Source organism: Macaca mulatta, chromosome 1 (genome assembly GCF_049350105.2).
Source record: "Macaca mulatta isolate MMU2019108-1 chromosome 1, T2T-MMU8v2.0, whole genome shotgun sequence".
In the NCBI taxonomy this organism is placed as follows: Eukaryota; Metazoa; Chordata; class Mammalia; order Primates; family Cercopithecidae; genus Macaca; species Macaca mulatta.
Genome location: NC_133406.1, coordinates 115,411,412 through 115,432,846, shown reverse-complemented (window position 1 = coordinate 115,432,846; position 21,435 = coordinate 115,411,412). Strand labels below are relative to the sequence as shown.

The 21,435-nt window shown below is 39.6% G+C and overlaps 1 protein-coding gene across 8 annotated transcripts in view; it reads left to right on the top strand.

Annotated features, from left to right (window-relative positions):
- The window catches only part of SNX27 (sorting nexin 27), an 87,428-nt gene that overhangs the window by 35,824 nt on the left and 30,169 nt on the right, over nt 1-21,435 (top strand). For all 8 annotated transcript variants that reach the window (XR_013398168.1, XR_013398171.1, XM_077946824.1 and 5 more), the window contains 5 exons: nt 8,945-9,137; nt 11,795-11,859; nt 13,129-13,233; nt 16,509-16,587; nt 18,702-18,865. Coding sequence is in view for 6 of the 8 variants with exons in the window: in XM_077946824.1 (XP_077802950.1) it covers nt 8,945-9,137; nt 11,795-11,859; nt 13,129-13,233; nt 16,509-16,587; nt 18,702-18,865 (606 nt within the window). In the remaining 2 variants the exon portion in view is untranslated. The remainder of the gene's footprint in view (nt 1-8,944; nt 9,138-11,794; nt 11,860-13,128; nt 13,234-16,508; nt 16,588-18,701; nt 18,866-21,435) is intronic.

Sequence of the window (21,435 nt, the reverse complement as noted above, 5' to 3'; positions counted from 1 at the left end):
TTTGTTTTTTTGTTTTTGTTTTTTGAGATGGAGTCTCACTCTGTCACCCAGGCCGGAATGCAGTGGTGCAATCTTGGCATCCTGCAACCTCTGCCTCCCAGGCTCACGTGATCTCCCACCTCAGCCTCCTGAGTAGCTGTGACCACAGGTGCGCACCACCACACCCAGCTCGTTTTTTGTATTTTTGATAGAGACGGGGTTTCATCATGTTGCCCAGGCTGGTCTCAAATTCCTGAGCTCAAGTGATCTGCCAGCCTTGGCCTCCCAAAGTGTGTTGGGATTACAGGCATGAGCCACCACGCCTGGCATTAAAGAAATTAAACATGATAAAAGAGTTATTTTATATTTGACCACATATTTACCATTTCCCTCCTTCCTTCCTTCCTTCCTTCCTTCCTTCCTTCCTTCCTTCCTTCCTTCCTTCTGTCCCTCCCTCCCTCCCTCCCTCCCTCCCTCCCTCCCTCCCTCCCTCCCTCCCTCCTTCCTTCCTTCCTTCCTTCCTTCCTTCCTTCCTTCCTTCCTTCCTTCCTTCCTTCCTTCCTTCCTTCGTGCAGTATTGGCTCACTGCAATGTCCACCTCCAAGGTTCAAGCAGTTCTTCTGCCTCAGCCTCCCAAGTAGCTGGGATTATAGGCATGCGCCACCACGCCTGGCTAATTTTGTATTTTTAGTAGAGATGGGGTTTCTCCATGTTGTCCAAGCTGGTCTTGAACTCCTGACCTCAGGTGATCTGCCCACCTCAGCCTCCCAAACTGCTGGGATTACAGGCGTGAGCCACTGTGCGCAGCCTATATTTGCCATTTCTGATGCACTTTATTCCTTTGTGTAAATCTAGTTTCTGTCTGGCATTAGATTCCTCTGCTTGAAGAACTTGCATTAATATTTCTTGCGTTAAGAGGGCAGGTCTTCTGGCAACGAATTCTCTTAGCTTTTGTTGATGTAAAAAAGTCTTCATTTCTCCTTTATGTTTGAAAGATTTTTTCAGGGTATAGAATTCTGGGTGGATTCTTTCTTTTCTTTTTTTTTTTTTTTTTTGAGATAGAGTCTTGCTCTGTTGCCCAGGCTGGAGTGCAGTGACGCGATCTTGGCTCACTGCAGCCTCTGCCTCCTGGGTTCAAGCAATTCTCTGCCTCAGCCTCCCAAGTAGCTGGGATTACAGGCGCCCGCCACCACGCCCAGCTAATTTTTGCATTTTTAGTAAAGACGGCGTTTCACCATGTTGGCCAGGCTGGTCTTGAACTCCTGACCTCGTGATCCACCCGCCTTGGCCTCCCAAAGTGCTGAGATTACAGACGTGAGCCACCGTGCCTGGCCGATTTTTAAAATTTTTACTTACTTTTTTAAAGTACCAAAAGAAAAAATCACTCCATTGTAATCCCAGCACTTTGGGAGGCTGAGGCAGCAAGATTGCTTGAGGCCAGGAACTTGAGATCACCCTGAGCAACATACTGAGACTCTGTCTCTACAAAAAATGAAAAAATAGCTGGGTGTGGTAACACAATCCCTGTAGTCCCAGTTACTTGGGAGGCTGAGGCAGGAGGATCACTTCAACCCAGAAGTTTGAGGCTGCAGTGAGCTTTGGTCACGCCACTGCACTCCAGCCTGGGAGACAGAGCGAGATCCTGTCCCAATTTGAAACAAAAATCACTCCAGTCTTCTGGTTTTCATAGTTTCTGATGAGAAGCCTGCTTGTTTTAGTTTTTGGTCTTTTCTATGGCTTGTTTTAACCCTCTCTGGCTACCTTTAAAGTTTACTCTCTTTAAAAAACAGAGACAGGGTCTCACTCAGTCATCCAGGCTGGAGTGCAATGGTGCGATAATAGCCCACTGCAGAGTTGACCTCCTGGGCTTAAGCTATCCTCCTGACTCAGCCTCCAAGTAGCTGGAACTACAGGAATGTGCCACTGTACCTGTCTAACTTTTATATTTTATTTTATTATTTTATTTGTTTGAGATGGGGTCTTGCTCTGTTGCCCAGGCTGGAGTTCAGTGGCACCATCTTGGCTCACTGCAACCTCCGCCTCCCGGGTTCAAGCAATTCTCCTGTCTCAGCCTCCCAAGTAGCTGGGACTACAGGTGTGTGCCACCACAACCGGCTAATTTTTGTATTTTTACTAGAGACAGGGTTTCACCATGTTGGTCAAGCTGGCCTCGAACTTCTGGCCTCAAGTGAACTGCCCACAGCCTCTCAAAATGTTGGGGTTATAGGCGTTGGCCACCGCACCTGGCCACCTAATTTTAAAAATATTTAGTAGAGATGGGGTCTTGCTATGTTCCCCAGGCTGTTCTCACACTCTCAGCCTCAAGCAATCCTCCTTCCTCAGACTCCAAAGTGCTGGGATTACAGGCATGAGCCACTGCACCTGGCTTGCAGCGTTTTCTTCTTATCTTTAGTTTTTGGAGTTTCGTTTTTACATGTCTAGGTGGTGGTTTCTTATTTATCCTGCTTGAGGAATCTGTGGTTTGATATCTTTTATTATTTTTGGAAACTATCAGCCAGTATGTTTCCAGATATTTCTTCAGCCCACTCTTTTTCTCTTGCCTTTCTGGAGGTTCTAGTTACCTGTGTTTTGCACTGTTTGATATTGTCGTAGAGCTTTTGGGTGTTTTATTCTATTTTAGCTCTTATTTTTCTCCTTAGATAATTTTTATTGACCTATCATTAAGTTTGCTGATTTTTTTCCTCAGTTGTGTCCAGTCTACTGATGGTACTGTTAGAGGAACTCTTCATCTTTGATACCACACCTTTTTTTTTTTTTCTTTCAGACGGAGGGTTGCTCTGTTGCCCATGCTGGAGTGCAGTGGCGTGATCTCGGCTCACTGCAACCTCCGCCTCTGAAGTTCAAGCGATTCTCCTGCCTTAGCCTCCCGAGTAGCTGGGACTACAGGCAACCACTACCACGCCTGGCTAATTTTTGTATTTTTTTTTAGTAGAGACGGCAGTTCACCATATTGGCCAGGTTGGTCTCGAACTCCTGACCTTGTGATCCGCCCGCCTTGACCTCCCAAAGTGCTGGGATTACAGGCGTGAGCCACTGCACCCAGCCCATGCCTTTTACTTCTATCACTTCCATTTGATATTTGCTTGTAATTTTCACACCTGCTGAAATTCTCCATCTGTTCATACATGTTTTCCACCTTTTCCTTTTGCATGAGGTCTTTAGCATTGTTAATCACTGTTATTCTAATAATATACTGCCTGATAATTTCAACATCTGGATCATCTCTGAGACTGTTTTATCTCTTGCCATAATGTTGGGTTTCTTTTTTTTTTTTTGAGATGGAGTTTTGCTCTTGTTGCCCAGATTGGAGTACAATGGCTCGATCTTGGCCCACCACAACCTCTGCCTCCCAGGTTCAAGCGATTCTCCTGCCTCAAGCGATTCTCCTGCCTCAGCCTCCAAGTAGCTGGGATTACAGGCATGTGCCACCATGCTTGGCTAATTTGGTATTTTTAGTAGAGACGGGGTTTCTCCATGTTGGTCAGGCTGGTCTTAAACTCCTGACCTCAGGTGATCGCCTGCCTCGGCCTCCCAAAGTGCTGGGATTACAGGTGTGAGCCACCGCACCCAGCCTGTTTTTTGTTTGTTTTTTTGTTTTTGCGTTTTTGTCCTGTAGTATTTAACTGAATGTCAGGCATCATGTGTAGAATAATAGTAAAGATGACTGAAGTAAATAGTGTTTGAACTTGGAAATGGGCAATGCTCTTCTGTTAGGGAATTTAGTCAGTTAAGCTGGGCTTGGGTTTTGCTATAGCTATCATTACCTTTACTGTGCCATAGGCCTTAAGTTTCTCTAGCCATGGTTTGCTATTGCCTTGTGCTTAGAGTGAGGGCTGGGGTTCTGGAAGTTTTAAAATATTTATTTATTTATTTATTTATTTATTTATTTATTTATTTATTGAGACAAGCTCTCCTATCTCTCAGACTGGATGCAGTTTTACAATAATGGCTCTCTGCAGCCTTGGCTTCCTGGCTTAAGCATTCCTCCAGCCTCAGCCTACCAAGTAGCTGGGACCACAAGCACACGTCACCACATCTGGCTAATTTTTTTTTACTTTTTGTAGAGACAGAGTCCCACCATTTTGCCCAGGCTAGTCTCAAAATCCTGGGCTCAAGTGATCCTCCTGCCTTGGCCTGCCAAAGTGCTGGGATTATAGACAAGAGCCACTGTGCCCAGCCTGGAGGGTTTTTTTTTTTTTTTTAGATGGAGTCTTGCTCTGTCACCAGGCTGGAGTGCAGTGGTGCAATCTCGGCTCACTGCAACCTCTACCTCCCGGGTTCAAGTGATTCTCCTGCTTCACTCTCTCGAGTAGTTGGGACTACAGGCCTGCACCACCACGCCCAGCTAATGTTTGTATTTTTAGTAGAGTGGGGTTTCAGCATGTTGGCCAGGATAGTCTTGATCTCTTGACCTCGTGATCTGCCTGTCTTGGCCTTCCAAAGTGCTGGGATTACAGGTGTAAACTATGGTGCTCAGCCGGCCCTGGAGGGTTTTTTTCAGTGTTTTGTCCTCAGACTTTCAGCCACCTCTGCATACCAGTACCACAGAGAAGTTGTCTCTTTGCATTCTCACCCCTCTGCTACTGGTAGACTGCTCTTGCTTTTACTTGGGCTAGACTCATGGTAGAGGTAGATGTTGTGTAGTTCACCCTTAGGCTTAGGCAGAGTCTGTGTCTCTGTGTCCTAATTCTTTTCCCTTCCTTCTTATTTTAGCCAAACTCGGCCTTGTATCTGTGGTTAGTCTTGGGAAAGAGTTTCCTGTCCCTCCCTCAGCTATAGCAGACCTCTGCTTGGTAACAGTGGAGGAACCTGGCCCTAATATGGTTTCCTGCCTCTCCCCACGGGTATAGAGTATTTTACTTTTACTCCTTCCCCAGAAGAAGTGGATCTTTGCCTGTGCACTCTGACTGAGAGGGTTTACTGCCTGTCTTATCCTGTTTTTGCTGCTGTAATAGAATAACACAGATTGTAGGTAATTTATAAAGAAAAGAGATTATTTGGCTCACAGTTCTAGAGCCTGGGAAGTCCAATATCAAGGGGCCACATCTGGTGAAGGCCTTTTTGTTGTGTTATAACAAGGAGGAAGGCATTCCTAGGTAAGGAAGTGCATGTGAGACAGAGAGGAAAGGGGGCCCAAACTCCTGAGATAAATAACCCACTGCCTCAATCATGACATTAATCATGAGAGTTTTGCCATTACCTCTTTTTTTTTTTTTTTTTTTTGAGACGCAGTCTCGCTCTGTCGCCCAGGCTGGAGTGCAGTGGCAGGATCTCAGCTCACTGCAAGCTCCGCCTCCCGGGTTCCTGCCATTCTCCTGCCTCAGCCTCCCGAGTAGCTGGGACTACAGGTGCCCGCCACCACACCCGGCTAATTTTTTTTGTATTTTTAGTAGAGATGGGGTTTCACCGTGTTAACCAGGATGGTCTCGATCTCCTGACCTCGTGATCTGCCCACCTCGACCTCCCAAAGTGGAGAGTATTGCCATTACCTCTTAAAGATCCCACTTCTTAATATACTTCTTAATCCCTCTTCTTAATGCATGATAGCTGCTTAATGTCCTTATCCACTGATTCTTTTGTGTTGGTAATTTCTGAGCCTGTTTCTACTGACTAATTTTTATCCTGGTCATAGGTCAAATTTTCATGCTTTTTTATATGTCTAGTAATTTTTGATTGGATATTGTATATTGTGAATGCAGTGTTATTGGGTTGCTAGATTTTACTATATTTCTTTAAAGAGTGTTGGATTTTTTTTTTTTTTTTTCTGGCATACAGTTAAGCTACCTAAAGATTACTTTGGTCCTTTTTAGCTTTGTTTTTAAGCTCTTTTTGAGTAGTTTAGAGTACCTTTTACTCTAGAACCAATTTGGCTCCACTCCTAAAGCATGCTCTTTTTGAGTTCCCTTCTGAATTCCATGCAGATTTAGGGAGGTTTCTTTATTCTGGCTGGAGGGAAGTTGAGTGATTCTGTAACCTGCGTGAACTCTGGGAATTGTTTATTTACCACTCCCGGCTTATAATAGTTTTTTTCTTAGATTGCTATTCAGTCAAAATTCAAGGGAACTTAATAAAGATTTCTGGAGCTGTCTTGCTTTAGCCCCCTCTTGCATGCTTAGTCCTGCAAATTCTAGCTGCTTTGGCCTCCTTGAACTTCAGTCTCTGTTTATTCAACTCAGTGAAGTTGCCAGACTCTGTTTGGGTAACCCTCCCTGAGCTGCAGTTTAGGAGTTACCTCTAGGCAGAAAGCTGAGATGATGTTAGGGCTCATCGGCTCATCTTGTTTGCTTCCCTTTTCTCGGGGATCACAATTCTTAGCTGCCTGTTGTCCAGTGTTTGAAAATAGTTGTTGCCTATATTGTGTCCAGTTTTCTGGTTGTATTTAATGGGAGGTTAATTGCCACCTGGAAGTCCACAGATTGTTCTGTAAACGGAGAATATTTTTATTTAGGGATAATTTGATTAAAAATTGATTTTAAATATTTTTGACTTTAAAAGAAATGCCAATGGAACTTTACTTCATATTATATAGAGGAATAAGTTCCAGATGGATTAAGGACTTATATGACAAAACAAAAAATTAAAAGCTCTTCGTGAAAATATTCACAAAAATATTGGTGAGTAGCTTATTGATCTTGGGAGTAGAAAGTTTCTTAAGACACAAAAAGTGTTGGTTATAAAAAGATTGATAAATTGGACTCTTTCTAGAATTTAAAAAACCTTAAATAGATGAAAAGACCAATGACAGGCCAGGTGCGGTGGCTCACGCCTGTAATCCCAGCACTTTGGGAGGCCGAGGTGGGCGGCTCATGAGGTCAAGAGATCAAGACCATCCTGGCTAACATGGTGAAACCCTGTCTCTACTAAAAATACAAAAAATTAGCCGGCCATGGTGGTGGGTGTCTGGAGTCCCAGCTACTTGGGAGGCAGAGGAAGGAGAACGGCGTGAACCTGGGGGGCAGAGCTTGCAGTGAGCAGACATCGTGCCACTGCACTCCAGCCTGGGCAACAGAGCGAGACTCCGTCACAAAAAAGTAAGAAAAGCAAAAAAACTTAATATGAAGGTAGGCAAAACGCATGAGTAGGTACTTTACAAAAATTGACACTCACATGATCAATAAGTATATGAAGAGTTATTCAACATCATTAGTAATTAGAGAAATGTAAATTAGGATCACAGTAAGAAATCTTTTCACACCAATTCCATTGGCAAAATTAAGAGGATCTTTTTATATATTGCTGAAGGAGAATAAATTGGTACAACCACTTTAGCTTACATTTTGGCATTATCTCCTGAGGTTGAATATGCATATAGCTCTGCAGTTCACTCAGGGTTATACTCAGAAGAATATCTTTTGCATGTACATCAGGAGGCATTTATACAAATGTTAACAGCAGCATTGTTCATGGTAACTAAAATCCAGAAACAACCCGAGTGCTCATGAGTGGGAGAACAGATTGAAAACAAACGTGCAACTATGATATATTCACACAACAAAATGCTGTATGCAGCAGAGTATACCACAAAGACATGTAATATTGTGATGAGACTGTAGTATAATATTAAGTGAAAAAAGTAAATCCTTTAAAGTCTCGTTCATCTTGATACTCTATTTTTACAAAACCAAAATACCTTTAAAATTAAAATATAAAAATTTAAGGATTATATATAAATGCGAAAAAATATAAAAAGAAAAGCAAGGGAATCATGAACATGGTTGGATATGATAACTTTTTGGGGTCAGAGAAACGGATATAGGGATGTGGGATAGAGGAGGCAGAGACTATATGGTTTGAATTAAATTATTTTCAAGGTCTTAGCTTTGCTTTTATTTTGCTTTTCACATTATCTGTTTACTAACAAAAATTCCACTGTTGCTTAAATCACTTGGTTTTTTTGAGACTGTCTCCTTCTGTTGTCCAGGCTGGAGTGTAGTGGCAGGATCGTGGTTCAGTGCTTCCTCTGCCTCCTGGATTCAAACAATCCTCCCACCTTAGCCTTCTGGGACTACAGGCGCATGCCACCATGCCCAGCTACATTTTTGTATTTTTTTGTAGAGACAGGGTTTTGCCATGTTGCCCAGGCTGGTCTCGAACTCTTGGACTCAAGCAATCTGGCCGCCTATCAGCCTCCCAAAGTGCGCTGGAATTACAGATGTGAGCCACTGTGCCCAGGCTGCTTAAGTCATTTTTTAGGCCTTTTCTTTGGAATCAACTTTAGAGCCAGTTTAGGCCACACACAAGTATCAGTTACATTGCTTTATAATCAACCCTAGGTTTTCAGCTACCTTCAAATTTGCTTGCTTATTCACTCACTATATTTACCACATTGGCTTCAAATGACTTTTAACTTTCTAAAAATAAAATCCACCCTTAAAAACTGGTAATTGCCTTTGAAGTTATTTAAAAGTATGCTAGAGGTCATTCTAATAGCAAAAATAAGATCACGCTCCTTCTGCTGGGTGCGGTGGTTCGAGGTGGGCGGATCACCTGAGGTCAAGAGATCGAGACCAGCCTGGCCAACATGGTGAAACCCCTTCTCTACTAAAAATACAAAAATTAGCCAGGTGTGGTGGCGGATGCCTGTAATCCCAACTATTCAGGAGGCTGAGGCAGAAGAATCGCTTGAACCCAGGAGGCGGAGGTTACAGTGAGCCGAGATCATGCCACTACACTCCAGCCCGGGCAACAGAGTGAGACTCCATCTCAAAAAAACCCCAAAAAACAAAAAGAACATCATGCTCCTTTTGAAAAGGGGATAGTCCTTTTTTATACATACAACTTTATACATGTTTGTCAAAAGTAAGTCTTTAAAGTGACCTTGAATATAGTTTTTGTTAAATGCATAGTAGAATGCATCTAACCAATATCATCTAAGCGTGACGAGATGATTCCGTGATTTAATTTGTATTAAGTATGCTTTTCTTTTGTTCTTCTCCTTCACCAGGTATATAATGTTTACATGGCAGGGAGGCAGCTGTGTTCTAAGCGGTACCGGGAGTTTGCTATCCTACACCAGAACCTGAAGAGAGAGTTTGCCAACTTTACATTTCCCCGACTCCCGGGGAAGTGGCCATTTTCATTATCAGAACAACAACTAGATGCCCGACGTCGGGGACTGGAAGAATATCTAGAAAAAGGTAATCCAAACCATCAAACTCTACTATATTGAGTAGACATAGGTTCTAGATATGCAGCTTCTAAACTGCATAGCTGAATTTCCGGAAACTCAATAGTGAATGTTAGTCAGGTTTCTGACTAAGTATTGAACAATCTGAACTTTGAAGGCAAAACTGAAATGTCCAGTACAGTGATCAGTAGCCTGTTTTATTGGTTTGTTTAATGCTTAACAACAACAAAAAAATGAATGTTTAGTTTTTGATGCATTTGGTGATGCCTAATGGACACTTTTTTTTTTTTTTTTTTTTTTAGACGGAGTCTTGCTCTATCACCAGGCTGGAGTGCAGTGGCACGATGTCGGCTCACTGCATCCTCCGCCTCCTGGGTTCAAGCGATTCTCCTGCCTCAGCCTCCTGAGTAGCTGGGACTATAGGCACACGCCACCATACCCAGCTAATTTTTATATTTTTAGTGGAGACGGGGTTTCACCATGTTGATCAGGATGGTCTCGATATCTTGACCTCGTGATCCATCAGCCTCTGCCTCCCAAAGTACTGGGATTACATGGACCTTTATTTTTAGGGTTATATTATCTGCCAGCAAACACATATAGACTCAGCAATATGCTGAATTGATTTGGGAACTAAGTGGGCAATATTAAGACATTTTTTTTTTTTTTATTTTGAGACGGAGTCTTGCTCTGTGCCCCAGGCTGGAGTGCAGTGGCGCGATCTCGGCTCACTGCAAGCTCCGCCTCCCGGGTTCACGCCATTCTCCTGCCTCAGCCTCCCAAGTAGCTGGGACTACAGGCGCCCGCCACCTCGCCCGGCTAATTTTTTGTATTTTTTAGTAGAGACGGGGTTTCACCGTGTTAGCCAGGATGGTCTCGATCTCCTGACCTCGTGATCCGCCCGTCTCGGCCTCCCAAAGTGCTGGGATTACAGGCTTGAGCCACCACGCCCGGCCTATTAAGACATTTTTAATATTTAAGACATTTTTTATTAAAATGATTCTTGGCTTACTGGTGTATCCTACCTGAAAACTTTATTCATTTTACAGGTATTCATAGATAGGTTTGCTGAGTTGTAGGTAATCTAGAGTGCCCTTGTTCTAAGCAGGCTAAACGTAGATACTAATACTTCGGTATTGAATTTTTTGTTTTTTTTTTGTTTTGAGACAGAATCTCGCTCTGTTGCCCAGGCTAGAGTGCAGTGGCATGATCTTGGCTCACTGCAACCTCTGCCTTCCAGGTTCAAGCAATTCTCCTGCCTTGGCCTCCCAAGTAGCTGGGACTACAGAAGCGCACCACCATGCCCAGCTAATTTTTGTATTTTTAGTAGAGACGGGGTTTCCCCATGTTGGCCAAGCTGGTCTCGAACTCCTAACCTCAGGCGATCTGCCCACCTTGGCCTCCCAAAGTACTGGGATTACAGGCATGAACCACTGCACCTGGCCCTGTATTGAAATGTACTTGTTATCTCAGCGCCTCCAAATGATACATCAGGAGTCTGTGGATGTGGATGGTGAAACATTTGTCTAGAGGCGTGAGCCACTGCACCTGGCCCTGTATTGAAATGTGCTTGTTATCTCGGTGCCTCCAAATGATACGTCAGGAGTCTGTGGATGTGGATGGTGAAACATTTGTCTAGAAAGGCAGGGAAATGACACAGATCTCTTCAATAAGAAGCTCATCTTGTGGCTCAGGGAAGAGACCTTTCCTTGCTACATTATAGAGTTACATTATTTGGTAGCTGTTCAGTAGGTTTTTCTCTAAAATACTAGTTTATAGAATAACAGTCTTACATGATATTTAGTCATTCTGTTTCCTTGTAACTAACTGACCTAGTTGAATCTTTTAAAAACTTTTGTAGGGAGCCTTAGTCATGAAGAGAAACCATTTTCCCCATAGAAGGTAATGGAACTTCCTTACCTGTTTTTAGCTTTTTCTAACAGGGACTGGCCTCTCTGAACAAAGCCCTTGGGAAATGAGAAAGGGTACAATTTTTAAAAATCAAATGAAGTAAAGTCACCAGTTTAATTTACCATTCTCATGAGAGTGTCAGGAAATTAACTTTCTTAAATTTAGAGGATTAGCTACCTACCTTACCTGCCTGCTTGCTTTCCTATCCCACCCATCCCCAGCCAGCTTTTTTTTTTTTTTTGGTTGTTGTTTTGAATCTAAAGTCAGTAAGGTGAAATGATATGAATTCTTAATTACCTACCCTAGTTTTCCCAAAATGGCTTTTAATTTTTGTGGTTCTCTGACTGGCCTGTTTTTAGGCCAAATAAATATTTTTCCTTTAGTATTTCAATTTTATATTTGGTTTATTCCTAATTAATCTTCCCTTACTACTGCCTCTTTACCCCATGTTCTGTTGTTCTAGCTTGTTAATAGGTCACACAAGACTGCAAAGTTATATTTACTGAACTTTTATTTCGCTTTTCTGGTTATGTTTAGTATTTTTAGCGAGCTACATCTTTATATTTTCTATTATTTCTTTGTTCTGATCATATTTAGATGAATGTTTGTCATGCCTTAAAATCTTGTATGCTGGGCATGGTGTGCTGCCTCATTATTGCCTGCTATTGATGATTTAAACTTAAACTTTGATACGTCTTTGACTTTATATTCTTGATTTTAAGGCCTTATGCCAGATTTTATCTTTATTTTCTACAGTGTGTTCAATACGAGTAATTGGTGAGAGTGACATCATGCAGGAATTCCTATCAGAATCCGATGAGGTAGGTGAATATCTCCTTTAGTGATTGTTTTCCTCTTGGCTCCTTGTGGGGGAAAATAAGTTAAAGGTATTGATTATGGGTTAAATTTCCATAAGCTCTCCAAAGGACTCTGTTTTTTCTACTTCCATTTTATATGTATCCTACTTATCTATCCTTTAAGACCTAGGTCCACTTTCTCTTTGAAGTGCCAAGTCCACTTTCTCTTTGAAGCCATCCCTGATGAGTTTTCATCAATTTTTCATTCCACCAAAAGCTTTTGCAATTAGTTCCATTCAATGATCACTTGTTGCTGTCTCATTCTCTAATTTTTGTACATGTAATCAGATTATCGCTTTATATTTTTAGCTTACAAGAGTGTGAGCAACCTGTAGGTAAGAGCTAAATCTTGACCATCTTTATATTCCCAGTTCCTTACCACAGCGTCAAGCATGTTGTAGGTGCTTAATAAATAATAATTGAATAGAAGAGAGAATATTTAATGCTAATATAGTAGTGTGTTATCCACTACTTATTTTATATGCATATGCCTTGTTTTCCCAACTAGATTATAAATTTCTTATAGGCAAGGGCTTATAATAAAGCAATGCTTATGATTGTTTTAGGCAATGAATAGTACTTTTTAAAAAGTGGTACTTTTTTAAAAGGTCAAAAATTACAAGGTTAGAGGAATGTGTTAATCATCAAAAGCAGTGTGTTAATCATCAAAAGCAGTAAGAGGAGAGTAAGAATTGTTTACCTTTTGCTAGAATAAAATTGGGCATCAGGCTAACTTTGAAAGGAAAAATGGATGAGACTCAGGTATCCATTTTTTCTTTTAACAATCTCCTATTTATTTCAGGGTTCAGAAAGAAACTTAGTATATCTCTTGATCCAGTCTGTATGCCTGACCATTAATACCAGAGAATGTACATCAAAACTACTGCTTTCAGTTATCTTCTCCTCTCATTTGTGAATTCTGAATGGGGAGACGGAAGCGAATCAAAAATCTCATCTGTGTTTGACCTAGACTGTTTCACGCAAGTTTCCTGTTTTGAAATGTGAACACGTTGGCTTCAACATGTTTCTTTCCTCCCTGCTTATCTTAAAGGTTAACTTCCGCTGCAGCCCTGAAGTCAGCTTTAAGACTTGTAAATGTATTGACTTTTTTCCCGTTTTCATTGGAACTCACTTACTCTCTACCACGTTTTAGGTTGTTGTCTAGCTAGCTTGTTACAGGGAGAGTGAAGATATACTGGGCCATAAATTCTTTCTCTATGTCTTTTCCCCCAGAACTACAATGGTGTGTCTGACGTAGAGCTGAGAGTAGCATTACCAGATGGAACAACGGTTACAGTCAGGGTTAAAAAGAACAGTACTACAGACCAAGTATATCAGGTAAATTAAATGAACACGTAGACTTGACATTGGATGATGTGAAGCTAAGGAAGATAGATTAAATGAGTCAATAAAGTGCTTAGGGTGTCTGGCACATAATCAGTTTATTAAATGTTAGCTACTATTATTATTATTAATGTGAAAGTACTTTGCCCTCCCTTAAAAGAAAGGTACGGTAAATATCCAAGGTTGTAGTAGTTGTGATTAACCCCTCCTTTTTTTTGGAGATGGAGTGTTGCTCTGTCACCCAGGGTGGAGTGCAGTGGTGTGATCTCGGCTCACTGCAACCTCTGCCTCCTGGGTTCAAGTGATTCTCCTACCTCAGCCTCCTGAGTAGCTGGGACTACAGGCGCCTACCACCATGCCCGGCTAATTTTTGTATTTTTAGTAGAGACATGGTCTCACCATGTTGGCCAGGATGGTCTTGATCTCCTGACCTCGTGAGCCGCCCTCCTCAGCCTCCCAAAGTGCTGGGATTATAGCAACCCCTCCTTTTTTGATTGTAAAAAAACTATAACACACATGAAAACAGAATAGTATAATAAATCTCCATATAGTAATCATTTATATTTAATAATTATCAAGATTTTGCCACATTTGCCTTATGTATATCTTTTTTCTTTTCCTTTAAGTACTTAAAAGCAAATCCCATGTTATTGGACCTGTGTGTACTTTAGTATGCATCTTCTTACAAAACCACAGTGCCATTATCAAACCTTAAAAATTAGCACTATTGCCTTGGTATTGCCTAATAACTACTCCATAGTCACAATTTTCCAATTGTCTAAAAATGATTTTTTACATTTGGTTTGTTAAAATCTGAATCTAAACAAGGTCCTTAGATCACATTTGATTTTTATGTTTGTTTTAGTATAGGACAGTCCCCACTTCTCCCCATTTTTTTTTCATGCCATTGTTTTCTTGCAGAAATGGGTCAGTGCCTTGTGGAATGACCTGCATTCTGAATGTGTCTGTTTGTTTTCTGGTGGTGTCATTTAATATGTCCTTCTATGTCTCTGTATTTTCTATACATGGAAGTTTGCTCTAGAGGCTCAATTAGATTCAGATTCTGCTTTTTTGATAAAACTTCATAATTGGTCCTGTATACTTTATATTGCTTCTCAACAACAAGTACACAATACTGGGTTATCCCATTTTAGTGGTACTAAGGTTAACCAGTAGGTTTAGGTGGTGAAATCTGATCTTTTCATTGTAAAATTCACCACTGGTCTTTCATCAAATGAATCTATCCATTGATGATTATTGCCTTAACCAGTGATTTCATTAAAGGTTACAAAGTGCTGATTTTCTAATACTCATTTCTTCACACCACTTAGCTAGAATTCTTCTGAAAATAACTTTTCCTTGTCAACTAATGCTACTAATTATCTCAAAATAGATAATTTCCCACAGTTTGTGAGAAAGACAGGATACGTATTTAAGCCTTTCCTTTGCTGATTTTCAGAGTAAATATATAATTATATATAAGTATAATTATGTGTTAATAATATATAAGGTATATTACATATTAAATAATATATACTTTATAATTATATAATATATTAAATAATATAATATATAATTCATTATGAAATAGTATATATTATATATAATAATTTATATAATGGGTTTTTAGATTCAATGTGATTTAATCAATAGCATATATTATCTTTTTGATGCTCAGATTGTTCCATCTTTGGCCAGTGAGAGCTCCTTCATGGCTGCTCCTTTATGCTTTTGATGCAACCTAATATTTTTATGATAGCATCCTTGCTTTTTGGTACAATAAGGTGTCCTGGCCTCATCTTTGTATATTTCTTACCCTAGATATCTAGAATAGGCCATTTCCCCAAGGAGTCCTATTCTTTTAGTGAGAAACTGTCTTTAGAGATCATAATCTGCGTGCTGGGTGTAATCATTGCCTGTATATGCCTTTTCATTGGCCTTTAATCCTAACTTGATCAGAATTTTCAGGGAGACAAGCAGGTTTCTGGGTACTAATGCTTACATTTCTCTTTTGTAGCAAACATTTCTATCCCCCAAACATTTATTCATCCACTGTATTTTATGGCAAAGGATATATGCAGGATCTCAGGCATTTATGAAATTATACAATGGTAGAGAATTTCAAGAAAAGTACTATTTTTACAGCTTGCTGATCTTTTTGTTTTGTTTTGATTGCTTTTTTCCAGTGTTCCTCTAGCAAGGCTTAGGTTTTTTACACTTTCCTCCCAATCCTGTTACTGAGACTTCTAGCTATAAACTATTTTCTAAACCTTGAAAGCCTTTTAGTTTCTATCCAGTGCAGTGTAGAATGATAATTTAGAATACTTATAATGTCTAGTTCCTCTATCACATCATGGATGGACCTAGGCCTCATGTGTGAGCAGATAGGAGAAGAAGGGATATAATCACATTTGGCTTACTGAGATACTAATAATCAACAGTTTTATCTTTGTTTTATCAACAAAACAACGGCATGAAAAAGAAGTACCTTACTTATATTGAGGTTGATCTTGAAAAGAAATTTTGTTACTACTAGTTTATATTTTGTTGTTGTTTGTATGTAATTGTCATTTATTTGCACACAGTTTTCCAATTTCTCTTTTATTTGTCATGTTAGGACCTGAGTTCCTAGAGAGAATGAGTGATTCTTGTTTAATATGCCTCTATTGTCCCAGTATTTTGCTATTTTTTGTAGATATTAGATGGTAATTCTTAGGAAATGGAGGTGCCTAATGATCCCAGCATGAGACATGGGTCATCTAAAAAGTAAATAAAAAAGTTTTGTTTAGCCAGAATATAATTGACAAACAGTATTTTACGCTCTAGAATCAAATGTGTAGTTTTTTTGTGTTAATGTATTAAATGTAGGCTGAATGTGTGAAACTGGATATTTAATCATTTATTTTCTTTTTAAGATCTGTGCTATTAAGTACATTTCTTGTAAGTGGTGTTAAAAAAAGAAGTTGTTTTAGAGAGGGAAGCTGATATTTAAGGACAGAATATTGTCAGCTTACACTGGAAGGGAGAAACTCATATTCATAGCTGTTGGGGCAGATACAGGTGTTTTTTCCCTTTCATATGTATGTATGCGTGCATGCATGTACACATACATACAAAGAAGGATAGTTATGGACCATTAATGCAATTTTTGTGAGGCCAAGATGGCGGAACCTCTCCCCTTTCCCTCCTCGGCAGGCATACACCTGCCTTTTCCTACAGCATTGTCTGACTTAATTTTCTTGAAACCAATCTATCCTGTTTAACCTTAGGCTATTGCAGCAAAGGTTGGCATGGACAGTACGACAGTGAATTACTTTGCCTTATTTGAAGTGATCAATCACTCCTTTGGTGAGTACCAGTGGCTGATACTAGTTTTGTTTTCTAATACTGTCAGAAAGAAACTATTCACCTAGAGAAGAGCTTGAAGACAAGGGGAGATCCCACTCATTATAACTGTCTCTAACGAGCAGACCAAGCATATCCCATTAAACTTAGGTCATAAGGATGTCTGATCACTGTTGATTCTTTTTCCTCTTTTGTAAGTATAGGTTACAACCAGCAATGAATTGGAAGATACTTTCATGAGGTTCTTTTAAATCTGAGGTTCAAAATTCATATATTCCAATGAAACGGGCTTAAAAAGATGGGATGTTCTATTTAGCCACATGTTGTTTTAGTGTACTTTAGGATTTTTGTAAAGATTCTTAAGAGTAGCTTTCTGTTTTTAGAAGTTAGAAAGATATATATTGGTTAAAAGCCTTGTTTTAATGCATACGTTTAAGCTTCTGTGTGAATCAATTTCCTCTTCCAAGGAGGTTTTATTGCATGGTGATAGGAAATTTATATTTTATTTTACAAAAGCTAGGGATGGTAGTCACATTGGATGCACTGAGACTACAGAGGGGAGAGAGTCTGAGGGCTTGCTCTGAATGACATAGATTTCCTACAGTTTATGGGTCTCTTCCGTATCATATAGATTTATACAGGGCTAAGGCCAGAATAGATACAGATAATATTGGTTGATCAGATCTTCCTTATCCCAGAAAGGGGGAGAGTTTGGTAGATTTAGGTTGCCTTGCTATCTCAGGTCCAGGTAGAATAACTTTGATTCCCCTAAAGCAGCCATCTCCCTAATATTTTTTTTCTTCCCAACTCACAGCAGTGTAACTAGACAGATGTAAATTATGTTACAAAGGATTACTGAGGTACCAAGATATCTGGATTCTAACCTTGTTTTTTGTCTAAGCTTTAGTTTCACTTTCTATAAAATGGAAAGTATTAAATCTATCTTTTGTAGTGTTACAAAGCCAAGTAAACATCGAGAGAGGAAGTAATCTCAGCAATTTGGGAGGCTGAGGCAGGAGGATTGCTTGAGCCCAGGAGTTTGCGACCAGCCTGGGCGACATAGTGAGACTGCCATCTCTAAAAAAAATTTAAAAATTAGCCAAGCATGGTGACACATGCAGGTGGTCCAAGCTGGGAGGCTGAGGTAGGAGGATCAGTTGAGCCTAGGAGGTTAAGGCTGCAGTGAGCTATGATTGTGCCACAACACTCTAGCCTGGGCAACAGAGTGACACCCTGTCTCAAAAAAAAAAAAAAAAAAAAAAAAAGGCAATTTAGAAATTAAAAGTGGTAGTTTTTTTTATCGTGCTTGGGTGGCTGTTAGAAAGAGGAAGTATAACATTACTCAGAAGACACTTTTCAGTTTGAGGAATACTGCAGGATTTTTGGAGGTAGGCTGGAAAAAACCTTTCGGCGTTAATAAAAGCAGTTCATTGAGAATTACCACATGAGAGACTCTGAATGCACCAGAGTTGGGTAAGAGGAGAGGCTTGCTTTAAAGATGTTTAGTGGACATGAGCTGTAACTAGCTAATGGATTAGATATTTTAACTAAATTTGGAGTTGGTGCTGTTTGCAGAGTTGTCATGTTAACTGATCTGTGTCTTAGTACTTTTTTGTGTTGCTATAAAGGAATACCTGAGGCTGGGTAATTTGTAAAGAAAAAAGGTCTAATTGTCTTATGATTCTGCTGATTTTCAGCTGATATCCACCAAACATCTTTAAGACTGGGTTCAAGACTGGGCATCTGGTGAGGTCCTCAGGCTGTTTTCTTCCACTCATGGTGTATGTAGAGATCACATTAGGCCCCACCTCTAACATTGGGAATCAAATTTCAACATGAATTTTGTGGGGGACAAATATCCAAACCACAGCACTTGTCATTCAAGTGATAGGTTTCTGTCAGCTTGAGACTTGACTGGCCATGGTCATAGCTAGAAAGGATATTTGGCTGGACAGATATGGCTGTTTTGTGCTCCCAAGGCAGAACTCCTTAATGGATTTGAGATGATGTTCTGGTTAATGATAACATAGCATTCTTGATCTGCCTTCCATAGTTTGTATTAGGGAAATTTCTTCTATCTTTTCACTCTAGCTTTCTGTGTTTTGTCTTTCCTTTAGTACGTAAATTGGCACCGAATGAGTTTCCTCACAAACTCTACATTCAGAATTATACATCAGCTGTGCCAGGCACCTGCTTGACCATTCGAAAGTGGCTTTTTACAACAGAAGAAGAAATCCTCTTAAATGACAATGACCTTGCTGTTACCTACTTCTTTCATCAGGTAGGTGAATTGATCTTGAAAGGCGCAATTTCTTTTTATGTTTGAATATAGTTGGTATTTTGCCAATTCCCTGTGAATCCTTAGGTAAGCTGCTTTGCTCCTGGGTCTGAATTACATTCGTAAAATGTTCTCTCCCATTTCACAAAAGATAAATACGTAAGTTTTAGAAGTAAAGATATCCTGGAGTTTAAAAATACATATTTTAAAAATATATATTCTAATATTTTTAAGCAACAGAAAATGAGCATTGTGGCTGTGTACCTGTTCAAAAATTTTCCACTAATATTATACATACATAGAGTTTAAAGCATCAGATAGTTCTACACAGTTTATTGTGAAAAACAGTAGTTGCCCCTACTTATTTCCATCTCCCCCCATAGGCAACCACCTTCCCTTCTTTTAGCTTTGTTTTTTATTGGTTTGTTTGTTTGTTTTTGGTATTTACTTCTATGTCTCCATTATAACTTGATTATATTGCTTCTACTTAATTTTTCAGATTCCAGTAGCATCTCTTAATTTCCCACTATTGAAGATGAGCCACCAGCTGTCTTTCCTCCTCCATTCCTACCATATACCCATACCTTTTTCATCTCTCCCATCACCTTAATATAATCAAATTATAATATTTGTTAGGTCAATATTCAGTGTTTACAATATTATGACTCTGTAAATGGTGAAATTTACAACAGAGCCATATAATAATTACTGTCTTTACTTTTCACTTTCTTTACAACATTTTATTTTTCCACAGCTAATTATTGCCCTCCTTTTTCATTTGCTTAATTTTCCGTGTACTTATGATTAATTTAGCTCCATACTCTTCACCAGTTGTCTAAATCTCCTCTAAAGACATTCAGTTCAGACCCATCAGGTAGTTCATGAATTTCCACTTTCTGAAGAAATCTCTTGTGGAGCCTCTTCCTCTGCCCCTGTGTGAAGTGGCGGCTCTGTACTCTGGTGCACAGCTGGCCTTCTGGGATTGCCCTTCACCACCACCATCTCCTGTTTCCGGTGTTAGAGTACATTGTTAGAGTATTTTGTTTTGCTTTACTCCTGTATTTTTGTAGAATACACTTTCAGAGCTGTTCCTTTTTTTATATATGTAATTTTTTATTTTTAATTTTTGTGGGTACATGGTAGGTGTATATATTTTTGGGGTACATGAGATGTTTTGATATAGGCATGTGGTGTGTAATAATCGCATCATGGAAAATGGGGTATCCATCCCCTCAAACATTTATCTTTTGTGTTACAAATAATCCATTTATACTCTTTTAGTAATTTTAAAATGTACAATTAAATTATTATTGACTATAGTCACCCTGTTGTGCTGTCAAATACTAGGCCTTATTCATTAATTCTGCCTATTTTTTGTACCCATTAACCATCCCCGACTCTCCCCCAATTCCCCACTACCCTTCCCAGAGTCTGGTAACTATCCTGCTCTGTCTCCATGGGTTCAATTGTTTTTAGTTTTACAGTTCACAAATAATTGAGAACATGTGATGTTTGTCTTTCTGTGCCTGGCTTATTTCACTTAACGTAGTGACCTCCACTTCCATCCATGTTATTGCAAATGACTGACTCTCATTCTTTTTTTATGGCTGAATAGTACTCCATTGTGTATAAGTACCACATTTTCTTTATTCATTCATTCATTGATGGATGCTTAGGTTGCTTCTAAATCTTGACTTGTGAACAGTGCTGCAGCAAACATGGGAATGTGGGTATCTCTTAAAAATACTGATTTCCTTTTTTTTGGGTATATATGCAGCAGTGGGATTGCTGGATTGTATGATGGTTCTATTTTTAGTTTTCTGAGGAACCTCCAAACTGTTCTCTGAGTGGTTGTACTAATTGACATTCCCACCAACAGTAAACAAGGGTTCCCTTTTCTCCATATCCTTGCCAGTATTTGTTACTGCCTCTCTTTTGGATATAAGCCATTTTAACTAGGGTGAGATAGTATCTCATTGTAGTTTTTATGTGCATTTCTTTTTTTTCCTGTTGAGTTGTTTGAGCTCCTTATATATTCTGATTATTAATCCCTTGTCAGATGAGTAGTTTGCAAATATTTTCACCCATTCTGTGGGTTGCTTTTTCACTTTGTTGATTGTTTTCTTTGCTGTGCAGCTTTTTAGCTTGACGTGATCCCATTTGTCCATTTTTGCTTTGGTTGACTGTGCTTGTGGGGTATTAAGAAATCTTTGCCCAGACTGATGTCATGGAGAGTTTCCCCAATTTTTTCTTGTAGTAGTTTCATAGCTAGAGGATTTAGATTTAATTATTGAATCTATTTTGATGTGATTTTTGTATATGGCAAGAGTTAGGGGGCTAGTTTCATTCTTTTGTACACAGATGTCCAGTTTTGCCAGCACCATTTATTGAAGAGACTGTCTTTTCCCCAGTACATGTTCTTGGCACCTGTGTCGAAAATGAGTTAACTGTAGGTATGTGAATTTGTTTCTCAGTTCTTTATTGTGTTCCATCGGTCTGTGTGTCTGCTTTTATGCCACTACCGTGCTTTTTTTTAACTATAAAAAAAGTAAAAAAAAAGTTTTTGTTACTAT